Source organism: Leucoraja erinacea, chromosome 14 (assembly GCF_028641065.1).
Source record: "Leucoraja erinacea ecotype New England chromosome 14, Leri_hhj_1, whole genome shotgun sequence".
NCBI lineage: Eukaryota > Metazoa > Chordata > Chondrichthyes > Rajiformes > Rajidae > Leucoraja > Leucoraja erinaceus.
In genome coordinates this window covers 7542381-7561496 of record NC_073390.1, presented here as the reverse complement: position 1 = coordinate 7561496, position 19116 = coordinate 7542381, and the positions used below count along the sequence as shown (strand labels likewise).

Here is a 19116-nt window from a genome sequence, read left to right as displayed (position 1 = left end):
TCGATCAAAAAGTTGTTGCAGCCGCAGGAACCGAAGTCCAGAAATTCCAGTCGGCTGTATGAAAGGAATGCAAGACTGCTCCGTGTGAGCAGACTTGAAACAGGTAGGGGAATTGTCGTTAGTTCTCGAATTCTTCAGCATCTCCTCGACCATAATCTTACTGCTCTCATGACACTTCTATTGACTGCCCCAAGTTCTTCAGTCCTTTCTCCATCGTAAAAACAGAGGAGAAATTCTCATTAAGGGTCTAACCCATCTCTCGTGGTTCCACAGAGTTGACCACTTTGATTTCTGAGCTGTCCCATTTTATTTCTGGTTACCATTTTTCCCTCAATGTACTTAACCTTAATGTTATCTGCTGGAGATACCATTATTCTTCAGAACAGAATAGAAATTCTTCACTAATTTAATCAGTTGTTTTCTTTATTTAAATGTTTCAAAATGTAATATTTGGAACAGAATTTTTGAACTATTTTCTTTAAATTGATTACCGTATTTAAATGCAGGTGAATTTCTAGTGTAAACTCTGTCAACCTTCACAAAAATCAACTATAACATTCACATACAAATTACATTTTATCCCAGAAATCAGATTGTAAAATAGTAACATTCCATGATATATATATATATATATATATATATATATATGTAAAAGTGCTCTAAAATACATACAATTATGTACTTTTAATTATATTTGTACGTTTCAATAGTTAAAACAAATGTTGAGGGATTGAGCTACATTATCAGGGCTGTGTGCAGCATTAAAGTTTATCCATTTAGTTTCCCAAAAACACTTCTTTGCAACTTTTACGAAGTAATTAATGATCACGCCTATAAGTGATAAGGTGCCGGTATGGATAGAAGGCAGGAATAAAACTAATCTTTATACGACTCGAAATATAAAAATTCCAAAAATAGCAATTACTCATTCGAACATCGGTGTCAGTATTTTAAAACAAGACAAGAAAATAATGTTGATTTAAAGCATAGGTAATTCAAAATATATTGAAGTACATGTATTTGATGAACCCAGATTCCTGTGATGATTTCACGGTGGAATTGAAAGGTCACACCTGTGGGTCACTTGTTGCACGAAACAGAGCATCAATGAAATTCTCAAAAGGCTTTGATTTTTGGTGAATTTATGGTACATTGGACTCATCGCCGTTCCTTCTGAGTGATGGTTTTTGAATTTTAATCTAAAAAAAAAAGAACATTTTACTGGGTATGGTAGGTAATGTTATTTGAATGGCTAAACATTAGAGAAAATGAGAGGTGGCGGACTTTGTACGTTCTCCCCGTGACCACATGGGTTTTCTCTGAGAACTTTGGTTTCCTCCCACACTCCAATAGACCTACAGGTTTGTAGGTTAATTGGCTTAGTATAAATATAATGTCCCTAGTATGTTAATGTGCGAGGATCATTTGTTGGTGCGGACTTAGTGAGTCAAAGGGCCTTTTTCTGCACTATATATCTAAACTAAACAAGAACTAAACTAAATCTAATAACTGATTTTGATTTAAATAGGAAGCTCTATTCTGAACAGAAGGAGAAAATATTTAGTTTTATTGCTAAAAGTGCTGAGAATGGATTATGGAAACATTCCAAAACTACTGAGGTGGCAACGTTCTGTGCTTTATTGTACTGATAATGTTTAGACTGATGTACAAATCAGCCGTCATCATCAAACATGGATAAATTAAATGGTGTAATACTGTCAGAGATACAGTGGAAAATAACAATTACTTGAAATCTCTAAATTAGACTACAATGTTTGGCTAATTCATCATATCTTGTGGAAGATAGATGTTGGGGTATCCCTTTCATTGGAAAGGAAATGTTATGAAGAAATCTAATCAAGGTGCTGATGCTATATAAGATTTAAAGGTGGTAAATCAGAAAACAGGGTAGCTAAACAGATTTCACAAATTACCAGAACACAGTGAGAGATTAATAGAATATCTATCACTGATGTGTCCACATTCTGCATCGGAAGCCTCATTGTTTTGTGGCTCTGAAGTACCAAACTGAGCTGAAATGTGAGCCCTGGTTGATTCCACCATCCCTTGACGCAGGGTGGTTGAGTGGCAATAAGGCCTCTGCTAAAGGATTCCACTACCCTGCTGTGAAGGTATGCCTGTGTAAACAAATAATTAAAAACAGCTATCTCTGTAGTATAGTTGAAGGATCAGATATGAAATACGTCTGTACTTCAGAAAACGATTGTGTGGACCCGTTGCTAAGTCCAGTGTCGGTGTAGGAGTTCAAATGTGCCTATATATCTAAACTCTAGACTGTTCATGACTTCTTCATTACAATGTCCATGAGTAGACTTCAGAAATGAACTGACCTGCATCAGGTCAGCAATTCTCTACTGAACCATCAGCTGAAGCATTGTATGGAGTGACCACCAGGTATGAGAACAGCTTACAACCCAGCAGTATCAATATTGATTTCTCTAACTCTCTCTCTGTGTCTCTCCCTCACCCTAGTTTTCTGATTTGTTTTTCTATCCTCCTGGTTAATTTTACTGTTTGAACGCCTTCTTGTCACCTTCCCCTCAGCCAATTCTACAATTCCTTGACATTGTCTCCTTTGATCTGTCGTTTTCACACCTTGCGCATCCATATCTCTAGTCTCCCTCTCCCCTGACGCCCAGTCTGAAGAAGGACCTCGACTCGAAAAGTCTCCCATTCTTTCTCTCCAGATGTGCTGCTCAACCCACTGAGTTACTCCAGCATTTTGTGTCCATCTAATGTGTAACTATTGTATAATTATGAAAATCAAATAAATAAATGTTAGAAATACTTGGCTGCTAACCTTCTGTGAGCAACTATAGCTACATGCTCCTTAAGCTGTTCTGGACGTCTTTTTGAGTGAAAAATAATTAGGACTTGGAAAACACGTAAGGTCATAAGTGATAGGAGCAGAATTAGCCCATTTGGCCCATCTAGTCTACTCTGCTATTCAATCATGGATGATCTATCTCTCTCTCCTAACACCATTCCCCTGCCTTCTCCCCATAACCTGTACTAATCAAGAATCTATCTATCTGCTTTAAAAATATCCATTGACTTGGTCTTACTATTTAAAACAAGGATAAAGATTATAACAACTGAGAATAATCATATAAGTTGTCAATATCATACTTTTGGTTTAGACTAAAAGGAATACAAAAGCCTGTAATCATGATGAAGGTGCTCTTTAATATTAATAATAGCAGTTTGTGAGGTTAATACTTTTACCATAATGTTACCAAAACCCAATTATTAAGAAATATTCTATTATACTACTAGCAAAACAAAATTTACACCCTAATGCAAACTATGGGCTTATTGTTTATTATTTTCGTACCTCTGCTGCAGTGTTGACATTTTCAAGATGTGGTTTCCATGCTAAAGATGACAGATTATTTTCATTCAAAGAAGGCAAGATGCTTGTATCTTTTATTTTAGAAGAAACTGAAATAATAAATACATTTCATTAGTTTTTCATGGACACTGTGTTCAAAGAGCTTGAGACAACATTTCCAACTGCATCTAGTTTCTATTGTCATGTGAAAATTTAAAAAAAAACATGCCAATATATCTGTAAATAGTTGCATGACTAGTAGTTTGCACATCTCTGATAGAGGCAGATAAGTGAGTGCCATACTGTAGGGTAGTTTGGTTACTGATATTTGCTGAGCTTTGATTTTCCCAGCTTTTCTATTACATTTGATCCCCTTGCAAACAGTAAGTCATCGCCATGTGGTTTAACCTCCACTTTAGGTGTAGCAAAGCTAGATACTAGAACTATTAGATAGAGTGATACAGCATGGAAACGGGCCCTTTGCCCCAACTTACCCTCATTGGCGAACATGTCCCAGCTACACTAGTCCCACCTGCCCGCATTTGGTCCATATTCCTCCAAATCTGTCCTATCCATGTACCAGCGATCCTGACTACAGGTGCTTGTCTGTATGGAATATGTACATTCTCCCAGAGACCTACGTGGGTTTTCCTCAAGATCTTCAGTTTCCTCCCACATTTCAAAGGCATATAGGTTTGTATGTTAATTGGCTTGGTATAAATACAAATATATATGTTAGTGTAGGATGGTGTTATTGTGTGGGGATCACTGGTCGGTGCGGACTTGGTTGGCCGAAAGGCTTGTTTCCACACAGTATCTCTAAACTAAACTAAACTAAAAGTGCTTTTGGCTTGCTAAATAGTTGAAATGAACCCCACTATTTAGTTAATCCCTCATAAACTCTACCATGACAAAATGCAATAACTATACAATGGCAACAATTAATATGAGATCAAAGATCAAATATCTATCTGAAGAGGTCTGTGTATCAACATTTAAAATTGTGATTAAAATACTTACATGGATTAGTTTGCCAAGAGAATATTTGCCGATCCACATCTCCAATGCTGCAAAACAATATTGAGCTGTCAATAAACCTAATGATTCAACTATCAGAAGCCTGCCTAGAGCTACAGCAGGTTTTTTGCATTCTCTGCCCCAAGAGGCAAACATTTCTCATTCATGAAAGCTTAGTTGGATAATGATTTTTAAAGGTCCATGGTGAGGGTTAAATATGGAATACTTGGGATAACTAGATAATGTCCAAGGTCACAACCATGTAGACAATATGGAGGGTGGAGGGAGGTAAGTACCACACTTACAAAAACATTGATTAAATATAAGATAATATGAAACTCAGATGTAAATTTGCCCCAAAACATTTTCAGTATCTGCAATTTACTGCTCATTGCCGATTTCCTTAAAAAACTGCTGCGAGCTGCTCAGCTAAGAAGCTATACATTTTCTCATGAAGGTACACCTGAGCACTATTGAGTGAAATCCAGCAATGATGTTGAAACTGAAATATATTTCCATGTCAGGATGGCGTATGGTGTGGTGTCCCCATGCACTTGCCTTCATGCGTTAGAGGTCTTGGTCTTTGAGGGGGGGGGGGGGGGGGGTGGTTATAATGGAATAGCCTTGGAAAGCAAGTGCACTGCAGTTTGTTGAGATACCCATTGAAGCAACTGTGCGGTGGTGGTGCAAGATGATATACTGCTCAAAATAGCTGCTTTATTCTGGGTGCTCAGTCTTGTTGGAGGTATGTTCTACCATGCAAATAGAGAATATCCTGTCACATTCCTGACTGATGTCTGAGATGATGGAACTTTGAGGAGCAAGGAACATTGGCACTCATGTTCATAAAAGGGCTCATTATGGCATAACATACAGAGATGCATCACCTCGTGTGCTGGGTTGTGGTGTCAACACATGGGCTTGCAACAGCTGAGCTGGCGATATCACAATTAGCACTGAGTTTGTTACAATTGATAAATCTCTGGCCGGGGAAAATGTGTAGCCAGACAAAGAGGAGGAGACAAAAACAGCTGGAGTAACTCAATGGGACAGGCAGCATCTCTGGACAGAAGGAATGGGTGACGTTTCGGGTCTAGACCCTTCTTCAGACTGGTTAGGGATAAGGGAAACATATTTCGCTTGGACAGCTTACAGCCCAGTGGTATGAATATTGATTTCTCTCACTTCAGGTAGCCCCAGCATTCCCTCTCTCTCTAAACCTCCCCCACCTGAGTCACTCTAGCTTCTCATTTTCACCCTACAAACAGCTAACAATGGCCTGTTTCCATTATCATCGTTACTTTTTTGCATATCTTTCTTTCATTGTTCTTTATCTCTCCACATCTTCATCTGCATCTCTTGTTTCCCTTAACCCTAACCTGTCTGAAGAAGGGTGTTGGCCTGAAACGTCACCCATTCCTTCTCTACAGAGATGCTGCCTGTCCTGCTGAGATACTCCATCTTTTTGTGTCTATCTTCAGTTTAAACCAGCATCTGCAGTTCCTTCCTACACAAGAGGAGGAGACGGCGGCTTCTATCAGATCCAGTACGGGGTGACGAGGGTGACTTTAGGACTCAAAAGACAGAGCAACGCTATCAGTCCTCACTAATGGCCAGCATATAAATTGCAGACCTGGATGGAGCCCCGAGTCCCACATCTTTGTGTTGAACAGCTGAACAATGCACCTCTGCTCTTTTCTCCTTCTCCCATCCAGCAGAGGGTACAGAGGCTTGAAAGCACACACTACCAGATTCAGGAACAGCTTCTTCCCCAATGTTATCAGACTTCTGAACGGTCCTTTCATAAACTATGGTACTGTCCAATTCACCTCTACCCGATTATGAACTTTGGGCTTTGTCTGTAAAACTGATGCACTACAATGCTGAGAACTATATTCTCAATTCTGCATCTTCCCCTATGCTCTGACTATTGCACTTGTGTTTTCTTTATTGTGTTACCTCATCTGTTTGGATAGCATGCAAAGCCCAGTACTTTGGTACACATGACAATAATAAATCAAAATCTAATTTTTAAGAAATGTATTTTCATTTATAAACAAAATCAAAACCTACAGTTAATTGTTCTTTCATTATCAACTGTTGTAATTACAATTCTGATTGACTGCAGTTTTAGTTTACAGCACACCCTGGTTTTGGTGATGAACATGGAAATTAATAACATTGGATCCACAGTAACAAAGGTGCATCTTCCATGTAATTCTGCATAATTTGAAGCAATATAAAGACTAATGTACCTGTTTGTTTCATTTGTCAATCTGTTCCGTCCATTTGATTTGCACTTCCACACAATTACAAATATGGCTAACATCAGTAAAAGCAAGAATGCTAAAGCTCCAAACAGAATGCCAAAAAATGCCCTGAGATTCATTGATAGATGTTCGCAGTGTTCACCGAAGCTAGAATATATTGTGCGTGGAACGCATCTGGAAAAAACGCAGCGGCATTAGGGACTGGTAAGATATCAAGTAAAAAGATTAGCATGTTTATCTTAACTTTTAAGTTCCTAATGGGCCTGTCCCACTTACACAACTTTTTCGGCAACTGCCGGCACCCGTATTAGGTCGTTGTAGGTCGATGTGTTGAAAATCCAGCGACGACCAGAAAGACGCTATTGACTCTTTGGGCAACTGAGGAGACTACTCAGGACCATACAGGCGACACCTCGGCGACTTGTCATGGGTGAAGCGAGTATGGTCGTGAGTAGTCGCCCAAAGAGTCGTAACATGTTGAACATTTTCAGCAACCTACAATGACCTATTACGGGTGCTGGCAGTTGCCGGAAGAATTGAGTAAGTAAGTTAGGCCCATAAGAGTTTTTCAGACAACAAAGGTGCTTTTTTAAGTATTGTCCATTTGCTCACAGCTTCATCCACAACAGCAACGTAATAATAATTAAACTTGTTTAATGAGGTTGATTGAGATGTATATATTGGCCAAGAAACCAAGTTTAATTCTCCACCTTTTTCTTGAAATAATGCTTGGGATCTTCAATGCCACCTGAAGGGGTCTCATTTCAATGTGTTGACCGATACATCAGTGCAACACTGAACAGCTGAGGTTTATGTGCTTATGTTTAAAAATGTGATTTGAAAATTAACATTCTGATTTAGAGGCAAAACTGAGATAAACCCATTGATCTTCAGTGGCGTTTGATATATCTTAAACTTCTGTTTGGAAATGTTTAAGTGATGAACTTAGACACAATAATGGGATGAATCTGAAGGCATGGAAACAAACTCTTCATCCCAACTTGTCCAAGCTGACCAAGTCTTACTTGCTGGTGTCTGGCTCATATCCCTCTAAACCTTCCTATCCATGTACCAAATGTCTTGTAAATGTTTTATTTGTACCCACCTCAACCACTTCCTCTGGCAGCACCTTCCACATATGCACCATAGAGTGTGTACCTAATGTTCCTTTTAAATCTTTCCACTCTCACCTTAAACCCATGCCGTCTAGTTCTAGACTGCCCTACCCAGGAGGAAAAGACAATGGCTATTCACCTTATTGATGCCACTTATAATTCTATAAACTCCTGCAAAGGCACCCCACGCCTCTTCGCTCCAGGGAGAAAAGACCCAGCCTATCCAGCCTTTCCTTATAACTCAAACCTTACAGACACAATAACATTGTAAGGAATCACTTAGGCGACTTTTCAGCCAACTGCCAAGTGGAACGAGCACGAGCGAGCACACACACACACACTGTCAATGAATACAGCAAATTTATTTTTTAAAAACGCTTTGAAATTAAAAGTTAATGTTAAGAATTAGTGATGTTGAGTGACGTATAATTAAATTTGCGGGCGGGGCCACCAAGCAGGCCGGGGTGCAGGGTCGGGCGGAGCCAGATGGGCCAGGTGCAACAGCATTGTGAGGTCAGTGGGCGGGGCTAGCAGGCATGCTGGGGGGTGGGGGGGGGGGGGTTGACAGGGCTGGGCGGGGCAAGTTGGGCCAGGTGCAAAGGCATTGTGAGAGGGAGGGAGGGGGAGAGATCTTCCACCCCTGTCCCATTGTGATTAGACATCTGTGAGATGCACTGTGTCTCATGCAGAAGTTTGATTTTAGTGGAACCACGTGAAGGTTCCAATCTCCCATCCCTGTCCCATTGTGATGTCATATATGTAAATGAGATCCATTGTGATTGGGCATTTGTGAGTTGGACCTGTGACATGCAGCAGTTTGATTTTTTAACATTTTTTGATGTTTTGTGAACAATTTTATTGAAAATCTGGGGAAATAATTAACCAAATCTAGAGAGGAGTGCATTTATCAAATTGTAAGTTAAACCCCTTCCGTTTTTGCATCTGGTTTTTGAGAAATATGTTTCACATGCAAAATCACATGCACACACACATACAGTGCAGACCCGTTGTTTCCCCGACGCGCGTTTGCGGGGGGGGGGGGGGGGGGGGGGGGCGCGTCACACTCACACGAACCCCCCCCAAACACACAGGCGGGGGGAGGGAGGGGGAGACTGGGTGGGGGGAGAGGGTAGGGAGGGGAGAGGAGGAGGAGGAAAGGGGGAGAGATTGGGGAAGGAGATGAGAGGGGGAAGGGGAGATAGAGGGGGATGGGGAGGAAAAGGGGGGGGGGGGGAGGGGACATTAGAGGGGCGGGACAGAGGTGGAGAGAGGGAATGAGAGGAAGGGGAGATAGGGGTAGGGAGAAGGGAGGGGGGGGAGGGGGGTGGGGGAGGGAGAGAGGTGAGTGAGGGGGAGGGAGAGGGGAAGAGTGGGGAGTGAGGGGGAGGGGGAAGAGTGGGGGGAGAGGGGTAGCGGTGAGAGAGGGGGAAGAGTGAGGGGGAGTGTACGATTGGGGAAGGGAGAGGGTTGGCGAAGGGAGAGGGTTGGGGAAGGAGGGGGAGGGGTAGGGGGACTGTTGGAAGCGGGAGAGAGGGGTAGGGGGATTGGGGTGGGGGTAGAGAGGGAAGGAGGTGGGGGGAGAGAGAGGGTGGGGGATGGGGTGGAGGATGGGGAAGAGGTGTGGGGAATGAGAGGGAGAAGGATGGGGTGAGAGAGGGTGTGGGAGGAGGAAGGGGAAGAGAGGGGTGAGGAGAGGAAGATGGGGGGGGGTGGAGAGAGAGGTGAGAGAGGAATGGGTGTGGGGAGTCCATCAGTTCCGCCTCGCGCCGCCCGCAGCCGTTGCAAGAGGCGCCGCACGCGGGAGAGCTGAACAGCAGCCATTTGAAGTTGACAACAGCCGCTATGCCCAGACGTGTTCGGATCTCGGGTGAGCATACAGTGTAAATGCATCAGTAGCTTGGCTGCTTAAAATTAATGGTTTACCATCGCTTCCAGCTGTGAGGTTAGGAGCAGTTAACAGGGGCGATGTAGGAGGAGGGGGAACTCAGAGAATGCGAGTGCGAGTTAACTTAACATTAATGCAGGGGGGCGGGCGGCTGGGCCACACAGTTTTAATACTTTGATATTTATAAAACCTGTGTTTTGGGGCGGGTTGTGGGTGGAGAGAGTCTCAATCGAAGATCCTCTGCTATAGGATCTTTGGTCTCAATGGCAGTTATGTTCATCACGTGATCACGCACTTTGACGCAGGTGGCGGGGCTGGGGCTGGAGCAAAGGCATATGAAAATGAGATCCATTGCAATTGGCCATCTGTGAGGGATTACATTGGACATCACCCGTTTCCCCAACGCGCGGTTGCGGGGGCGTGGGGGGAGGGGGCCTGCGGCATCACACACACACTAACCACCCCCCAAACACACAGGCGAGATGAGGGAGGGGAGGGGTGGAGAGGGATGGAAGGCGAGACGGGGGTGGGGAGAGGGGAGGGTGGGAAGAGTAGGGAGAAGGGGAGGAAAGGGGAGAGATTGGGGAGGGAGAGGAGAGGGGGGAAGGGGGGCATAGAGAGAGAGAGGGAGGGGGAGGGGGAGGGGGGAAGCGGGGAGAGAGAGGGGTAGGGGGTGGAGACAAGTGGCGGGGATGTGAGAGGGGTGGGGCAGAGGTGGAGAGAAGGGATGAGAGGAAGGGGGAGAAGGGGTAGGCGGAAGGGAGATGGGGTTGGGAAGGGAGAGGGAAGAGAGTGTGGAGGGAGGGGAAGAGGGGTGGGGGGGAGAGAGGGGGGGGAAGTGTGGGGAGGGGGAGAGTGGGAGGGGGAGGGGTAAGGGCAGTCCATCTATTCTCCATTCCCTATCACCCCCAATCCTCTTTCGTGATCTCGCGCTTCGATCACAGGCTGTCGGGGGAGGGCTGGGGCTGGAGCAAAGGCATTTGTAAATGAATCCATTCCGATTGGACATCTGTGAGCATTGGGCATTGTGACATCACACGATGGAACGTTGACCAACACGCTATGGGTGAGAGCTGTTTGTTTTTTTTTACATTTTGAAAAGAATTTTGGGGGGGGGAGGATTTTATTAAATACTAGACCAAGTGCAGACCCGTTGGGTCTGCTCCCCCAATGGTGTGATCCCCCAACCTAATATTCCACCATGCACCCGTCTCCTCCAATGGAACTGAAGCCGTTCTCAAAAGTAAGATTCCAGCACTGCCCTGCCTCCCTCAGCAGTGGATTAAAAAAAAAATCCAATGGCACCTTCCCTGCCTGCTGCAGCAGTGAAAAGTTCAGTTTCCAATGGCACCTGCCCTGCCTGCTGCAGCAGTGAAAAGTTTAGAGTGTTCCTGTCTTGCAACTTTGTTTTGAAGTGTGTTGGAAGCTGACATGTAAATGGAGAAGCCAGTTTACTTTTGAAATACTTGGGGGTGGGGAGGGGGGGAGAAGGATTTGATTAAAAACGTGTACTTCAACACGACGAAATGTAATGAGGAGCGGATACTTAGAAAGAAAAGCGAAATCTCTACCGAAATGGAAAAGATCTCGGAGATTTAGCGTCTGGATTGCGCGTGGCAATGAATCAAAGGAAGAAATGCAGCCGGCAGCCATACATGCAAATGGATCCATTCCGATTGGACATCTGCGAGCACCGGCCATTCCGATTGGACATCTGCGAGTATCGGGCACGAATCAAAAGGCAGAAAGGGAACCGGACGGCAGCCGGACGGATAGCCCCAGAGTTTTATAGATATATAGATGTGTAGATAAAAACGACAACATTTAATGAAGAGTGGATGAGTGAATGTAAAAGCGAATTCGCTAGCGAAATGGAAAAAATCTATTGAGTTTTTCGGTGTGGTTTTGGCGGACTAAGGAATCAAAGGCCAAATCTGACACCCACAAATAAACACACACACACAGAGTTTTGATAGATAGATAGATAGATAGATAGATAGATAGATAGATAGATAGATAGATAGATATGATGCTGTGAAGGTCATAGATCAACATCCTTCTTTACTATCCTATCAACCTGTGATGCCACTTTCAAAGAACTATCTACCTGTTGTACATTCCTCTGCTCTATTACACTCCCCAGGGCCCTTCGTATTCACTGAAGATCCTGGCCTGGTTTGACTTCCCAAAATACAACACCATGCACGTATCTGCATTAAACTTAATTTGCCACATCAACCATATTCCACAGCTGATCAAGATCCTGCTGTAAATTTTGATAACCATCTACACTGTCTACGATATCATCTACAGTATTTTAGTGTCATATGCAAACTTACTAATAATGCTTTTTAGAGTCACACCCAAATCATTAATATAAACCACAAACATCAATGGGCCCAGCACTAATCTTTGAGGCACACCATTAGTTACAGGTTTCCAGTATAAACCACAACCTTCCACCTCCACCCTCTGGTTCCTTGCTTGAAAACAATTCTATGTTCGGGTAGCTAGCTCTTCATGAATGCCGTGCAATCTCTTGCCAAACCAACCATGCGGAACCTTATCAAAGGCTTGTTAAATCCATGTAGACAATATCTACGGCCTTGACTTGTCTGCCTTTTTGGTTACTTCTTCAAAAAAGTTAATCAATATCATAAAATGTGATCTCCCACATCAAAAGCATCCTTAATCGGCCCCTGTCCATCTAACTGTATATATATCTTAAGCTTCACAATTCTCTCCAGTCAACTGTCTACCACCGATATGAGGCTCACTGGTCCATCATTTACAGGCTTTTACTTACAATCCTTTTTAAATAGAGGGACAGCATTAGCCACCTCCAGTCATCCATTACCTCACCCATGTCAAATGATGATTCATATATCTCAACTAGGATTTCTTTTGTAGAGGAACCAACGAGAGAGCAGGCTATTCCAGACTGGGTATTGAGTAATGAAGAAGAGTTAGTTAGCAGTTTTGTTGTGCGTGGCCCCTTGGGCAAGAGTGACCATAATATGGCTGAGTTCTTCATGAGTTCTTCATTGAGTTCTTGATGGAGAGTGACATTGTTAATTCAGAAACAAGGGCTCTGAACTTAAAGAAAGGTGACTTTGAGGGTATGAGATGTGAATTGGCCAAGATTGACTGGCAATTGATTCTTAAAGGGTTGACCGTGGATATGCAATGGAAGGCATTTAAAGACTGCATGGATGAACTACAACAATTGTTTATCCCAGTTTGGCAAAATAATAAATCAGGGAAGTTAGTGCATCCGTGGATAACAAGGGAAATCAGGGATAGTATCAAAACAAAAGATGAAGCGTACAAATTAGCCAGAAAAAGCAACCTACCAGATGACTGGGAGAAATTCAGAGTCCAGCACAGGAGGACAAAGGGCTTAATTAAGAAAGGGAAAATAGATTATGAAAGAAAACTGGCAGGGAACATAAAAAGTGACTGCAAAAGTTTTTATAGATTTGTGAAGAGAAAGAGATTAGTTAAAACAAATGTAGGTCCCTTGCAGTGAGAAACAGGAGAATTGATCATGGGGAACAAGGATATGACAGCTAATGTAAACCTAATTTTTAAAAAGGGAGGGAGAGAGAAAACGGGGAATTACAGATCAGTTAGTCTAACCTTGGTAGTGGGGAAACTGCTTGAGTCAGTTATTAAAAATGGGATAGCAGCACATTTGGAAAGTGGTGAAATCATTGGACAAAGTCAGCATGGATTTACAAAAGGTAAATCATGTCTGGCGAATCTTATAGAATTTTTCGAGGATGTGACTAGTAGAGTGGATAAGGGAGAACCAGTGGATGTGTTATATCTGGACTTTCAGAAGGCTTTCGAAAAGGTCCCACATAAGAGATTAGCATACAAACTTAAAGCGCATGGTATTGGGGGTTCAGTATTGATGTGGATAGAGAACTGGCTGGCAAACAGGAAGCAAAGAGTTGGAGTAAACGGGTCCTTTTCAGAATGGCAGGCAGTGACTAGTGGAGTACCGCAAGGCTCAGTGCTCGGACCCTGGTTATTTACAATATAAATTAATGATTTGGACGAGGGAATTGAATGCAACATCTCCAAATTTGCAGATGACACGAAGCTGGGGGGCAGTGTTAGCTGTGAGGAGGATGCTAGGAAGCTGCAAGGTGACTGGGATAGGCTGGGTGAGTGGGCAAATGCATGGCAGATGCCGTATAATGTGGATAAATGTGAGGTTACCCACTTTGGTGGCAAAAACAGGAAAGTAAACTATTATCTAAATGGAGGCCGATTAGGAAAAGGGGAGATGCAATGAGACCTGGTTGTCATGGTACACCAGTCATTGAAAGTAGGCATGCAGGTGCAGCAGGCAGTGAAGAGAGCGAATGGTATGCTCATCCAAATCATTAACATTCATAGCAAAAGGGTTTGAATACAGGAGCAGGGAGGTTCTACTCTAGTTGTACTTGGAGGGTCTTGGAGTATTGTGTACAGCCTTGGTCTCCAAATCTGAGGAAAGACATTCTTGCCATAGAGGGAGTACATAGAAGGTTCACCAGACTGATTCCTGGGATGTCAGGACTTTCATATGAAGAAAGACTGGATAGACTCGGCTTGTACTCGCTGAAATTTAGAAGATTGAGGGGGGATCTTATAGAAACTTTAAAAATTCTTAAGGGGTTTGACAGGCTAGATGCAGGAAGATTGTTCCCGATGTTGGGGAAGTCCAGGGCAAGGGGTCACAGTTTAAGGATAAAGGGGAAATCCTGTAGGACCGAGATGAGAAAAACATTTTTCACACAGAGAGTGGTGAATCTCTGGAACTGTCTGCCACAGAAGGTAGTTGAGGCCAGTTCATTGGCTATATTTAAGAAGGAGTTAGATGTGGCCCTTGTGGCTAACGGGATCAGGGGATATGGAGAGGGCAGGTACAGGATACTGAGTTGGATGATCAGCCATGATCATATTGAATGGCGGTGCAGGCTCGAAGGGCCGAATGGCCTACTCCTGCACCTATTTCCTATGTTTTTATGTTTCTATGTTTCCCGGATATCTAATCAGGCCCAGGAGATTTATTGACCTTCAAATGCTCTAGGCCATCTTTAATATCCTCAAAACAACTGCATTAACTGTCTCAATGTGTAGTAAGGAACTGCAGATAGACACAAAAAGCTGGAGTAACTCAACGGGACAGGCAGCATCTCTGGAGAGAAGGAATGGGTGACATTTCGGCACTGAAGCAGAGTTGACCTGAAATGTCACCCATTCCTTCTCTCCAAAGATGCTGCCTGTCCCGCTGAGTTGCTCCAGCATTTTGTGTCTATCCTAACTGTCTGAGGTTCCTTAGCTGTAATGTTTTTCTCCACAGTAAAAGAAGGATCATTGAGGACCTTGCCCATCTCCTGCAGCTTTCCACATAAATGACCACTTTGATTTCTGAGGGGCTCTATTTTCTTCCCAGTTACTCTCTTTCCCTAGTGTATTTCTTAAAATCTCTTTAAATTTTCAATTAAAACAATTGGATTATCTTCAGACTATTGGCCCAGTTTATCTTGGGAAACCTCCTTTACACTCGACCATACCACCAATTCTAGTGTGATCTGCAAACATATTAACCATGCAACATAAAGAAACATCCAAATTGTTAATAGAAATATCAAACAGAATGGATCTAGCACCAATCCATGTCGCACACAACTTGTTACAAGTGTCCAGTCTGAAAAACATGCCGAATCACTACCCTATCTGCAAGCCAATTTTGTATCAAATTAGAAAGCATAGCCTGCATCCCATGTAAACTAGCCTTTGAGACCAGTCTGCCATGTGGTAGCTTGACAAATGCCTTGACAAAGTCTATGTAAACCTTGAGATATCACCTTAAAAGCTTATCATCATCATCACCTTCACACAATGAATTCAATTACAGTTCTCACATGTGTGATTTGTTGAACATGCACAGATAAGTGGCAGTCAGGAAATAATATGCCTGAAAATTCTTCATGACCCTAACAAGGTAGTAGTTGCAGAAAATTGCGGTTAGGGAGGCTGAGGATGAGCAAGATTTCTAGACTTAGTTATTCCAACAGTGCGGGAAATAAGCCGCATTTGAGTTGTCATTCATAATTTAAAGAAATATCAATGCAATACCTCAGGGGCTGGACCAAATTTCAATAGGATGGTACTGGTGATGGGGGAACAGGGGTCAAAAGCCAGGTGTCATAGCTATAGTATTTTAGTGTCATAGCTCTAGTATTCTTGTATCATATGCAAACTTACTAATAATGCTTTGTACATTCTCATCCAAATCATTAATATAAACCCCAAACATCAATGGGCCTAGCACTCATCTCTGAGGCACACCACTAGTCACTGGTTTTAATTTTAGAGATACAGCGTGGAAACAGGAAACCGAAGATCTTGGAGAAAACTCAAGCGGTCATGGGGAGAACGTACAAACTCCATACAGACAGCACCAGTAGTCAAGTCTCTCTCTCTCTCTCTCTCTCTCTCTCTCTCTCTCTCTCTCTCCTCCCTCTCCCTCTCTCCCTCTCTCCCTCCCTCCCACCCCCCCCTCCCTCCCCGCCTCCACCCCCTCCCCCTCCCCTCTCTCCCCCTCCCCCCCCTCTCCTCCCCCTCTCCCTCTCCCCCTCTCTCTCTGTAAAAAATCAGTAATACTTTGAATTTAAAATGACCAGCTTCAACTGATGATGTTACAATGGCTCGGCTAGCAGTGATCAGCTTCACTGAAGATTTCATCCTATATTTCACGTTATTCATGATTAAAGTTTAAAAAATGGCAACTTTTACACGATTTTCACTGTTAAAATCATTCCTCCAAGCTTCCGACACACTTCGATACAAAGTTGCAAGACATAAACACTCTGAACCTTTCAACTCAATGGGAATTTTGAACAAGAGGGGAATGCCTAATTGGTATGCAGTTGGAACTGCTGAGGGAGGCAGGGTTGTGCTGGATTATTTCATTCGGGAATGGGTTAAGTTGCATTGGGGAATGGCTGAGTAGTGGAATATTGTATTGGGAGAAACCGTTGGGGAAGCAGACATATTCAGATTCACGTTTTTCACTAAAATCATTCCTGCCAGCTTCCAACACACTTCGATACAATGCTGCGACACTGGAACACTCTGAACTTTTCACCTCACAGGAGGGGGAGGGTGAATTGCTATTGCAACACGCAGGGGAAGTGCAATTGGAATTTTTTTAAAGCTTACTGCTGAGGGAAGCGTGGAGTGCTGGAATATTACATTTGGAAACAGCTTGAGTTGGAGGACCACACCTCCCATGGGGGCTATGGGTAGAGAACAGGTGTGTTGGTCTTGGTTGAGTTTATATAACTTTAAAACTCTCATCGTGTACATGTGTATATGTGTGTTTTTGTATTTTCGCCAAAACACTACGCAGTAGCACACACATTTGACTTGCATTTTCCCTCTTCAGGCAGTGATCAGGTTCACTTAAGATTGGATCCTATATTTCAGAAGTTATTTGTGATTAAAGCTTTTAAACTGCCAAATTTCACAAGAAATTTACTGTTAAAATCATCCCTGACAGCAACACACTTCGAAACAAAGTTGCAAGACAGGAACACTTTGATCTTAGTCATTCAAGAGGAGGGGGAGGGGGAATTCAACAGGAGGAGGAGTGCCAATTGGTATTGCAATTGGAACTGCTGCAGCAGGCAGGTAGGGTGCAATTGGATTTCATTTAAAACCCACTGCTGAGGGAGGCAGGGGAGTGCTGGAATCTTACCTTCATGAATGGCTTCAGTTGGGGGACCATGCCTCCCATGGGGCTATGGGTTTGTGGTGCGATATTGCATTGGGAACGGGTTGCATTGGGGGGCCAGGCCTCCCGTGTGACACTTAGTTTAGTATTCCTCTAAACATTCCTATCCATGTACCAGGTCTAGTATATTACTAAAAGTCCCGTCTTGTTTCAATCTATCTATATCTATACTTATGTGACCTTCGACCTACGCCAAAATGGTACACGGTAGCGCTAAAATGTTTGCACCACCTGACTCAAAATTGTCATGTGGTTGGTTTGTCATGTTTTGTTCATATTGATATTATATTTCACAAGTTATTGACAGTTTAGATTCACAAAATCCCAATTTGAGAAAAATGCCTTCCCTGTGCTCACAGCTATGACATCACAATGTCATTGGGATTGTAGCCCTGTTCGCAACATTGTTGCTATCCAAGTACACACAGTGCTGCTAACTCTAGCAGGTGCAAATGCATTTAAAGTCACAGTACACTGATTTTTAAAAAAAGTTTATAATGACGAATGGTAAATAAGGAGAAATGGGCAGCCACTGTGCAGTTTGGTGCTATGGGTGTGTGGTCGAATTTTGTGCTGGGGGAATGGGTTGGGTTGGGGAAACAGGTGAGTGGTGGAATATTGCCTTGGGGAACCGGTTGCGTTGGGGGTCCAGGCCTCCCATTGGTTCTATGGTTGAGTAGTTGAATATTGCATTGGGGGAATGGGATATGTTGGGGGACCAGGCCGCCTGTGTGATAGGGGCCCAATGGGTCCCAGTTGATCTATATTACTAAATTACTATATTAGTAAAACTCTCATATTGTTAGTTTCTATCTGTCTCTCTGTCTATCGCCATGTGATCCAGGAACTACACAAAAATGGTACATGATAGCACTAACATTTTGAAGCACCTTACTCACTATTGTCCTGTGGTGGTTTGTGTGAAGTTTTGTTCAGATTGATGTTGTATTTCATATGTCATTAACATTTTTAGATTTATAAAACACCAAGTTGAGAAAAAATTCTTCCCTGTGCTTACAGCTATGATGTCACAATGGGATTTTAGCCCTGTTCGCAACGTTGTTGCTATCCAAGTACACCGAGTCCTGTTAGCCCTGGTACGTGCAATTGCATTTTTTTTAATGTCACAGTACACTGAGTTCTGCTAGCTAGAATGTGCAATTGCATTTTATTTAGTTTAAAAATGAGGGAGGGTAAATCAGGTGAAATGAGCAGTCCCCGTGCAGTTGAGGGCTATGGGTGAGTGGTGGAATATTGCGTTGGGGGAACGGGTTGCGTTGTAGAAACGGGTGAGTGGTGAAATATTGCCTTCGGGAACGGGTTGCGTTAGCGGACCAGGCCTCCCGTGGGGACTATGGGTTAATAGCGGAATATTGCATTGGATGGAATATTGCATTGGGGGGAATATTGCATTGGGGGAACTGGTTACATTGGGGGACCAGGCCACCCATGTGACAGGGACCCAACCGGTCCCACTTGGTCTAGTTTATTACTAAAACTCTCATCTTGTATTTGAGTGAGTGTATTTGTTTGTTTGCCAGCAGCTTTTCGTTATCTGAACTATGCCTAAATAGTACACGAAAGCTCTACAATTTTTACAAGTTATTGACATTTTAAATGTTGCATTGTGGCAGTTACTGGCAGTTTGCAGCTATGACGTCACAATGAGATACCATTTACAT

The 19116-nt window shown here is 43.1% G+C and overlaps 1 protein-coding gene and 1 long non-coding RNA gene across 3 annotated transcripts in view; one reads left to right on the top strand and one right to left on the bottom strand.

Moving 5' to 3' along the window:
• Positions 1-405: 405 nt before the first annotated feature.
• The window catches only part of LOC129703234 (mucin-like protein), a 155051-nt gene continuing 136340 nt past the window's right edge, over positions 406-19116 (bottom strand). For both annotated transcript variants that reach the window (XM_055645528.1, XM_055645529.1), the window contains 4 exons: positions 6625-6813; positions 4373-4419; positions 3356-3462; positions 406-1199 (listed from right to left, as the gene is read on the bottom strand). In XM_055645528.1, the coding sequence (XP_055501503.1) occupies positions 1143-1199; positions 3356-3462; positions 4373-4419; positions 6625-6813 (400 nt within the window). In that variant the 3' untranslated portion in view covers positions 406-1142. The remainder of the gene's footprint in view (positions 1200-3355; positions 3463-4372; positions 4420-6624; positions 6814-19116) is intronic.
• LOC129703236 (uncharacterized) overlaps positions 9491-19116 on the top strand; it is a 41587-nt gene continuing 31961 nt past the window's right edge. The window contains exons 1-2 of the long non-coding RNA XR_008724527.1: positions 9491-9621; positions 18455-18531. This is a non-coding gene — a long non-coding RNA (uncharacterized LOC129703236). The remainder of the gene's footprint in view (positions 9622-18454; positions 18532-19116) is intronic.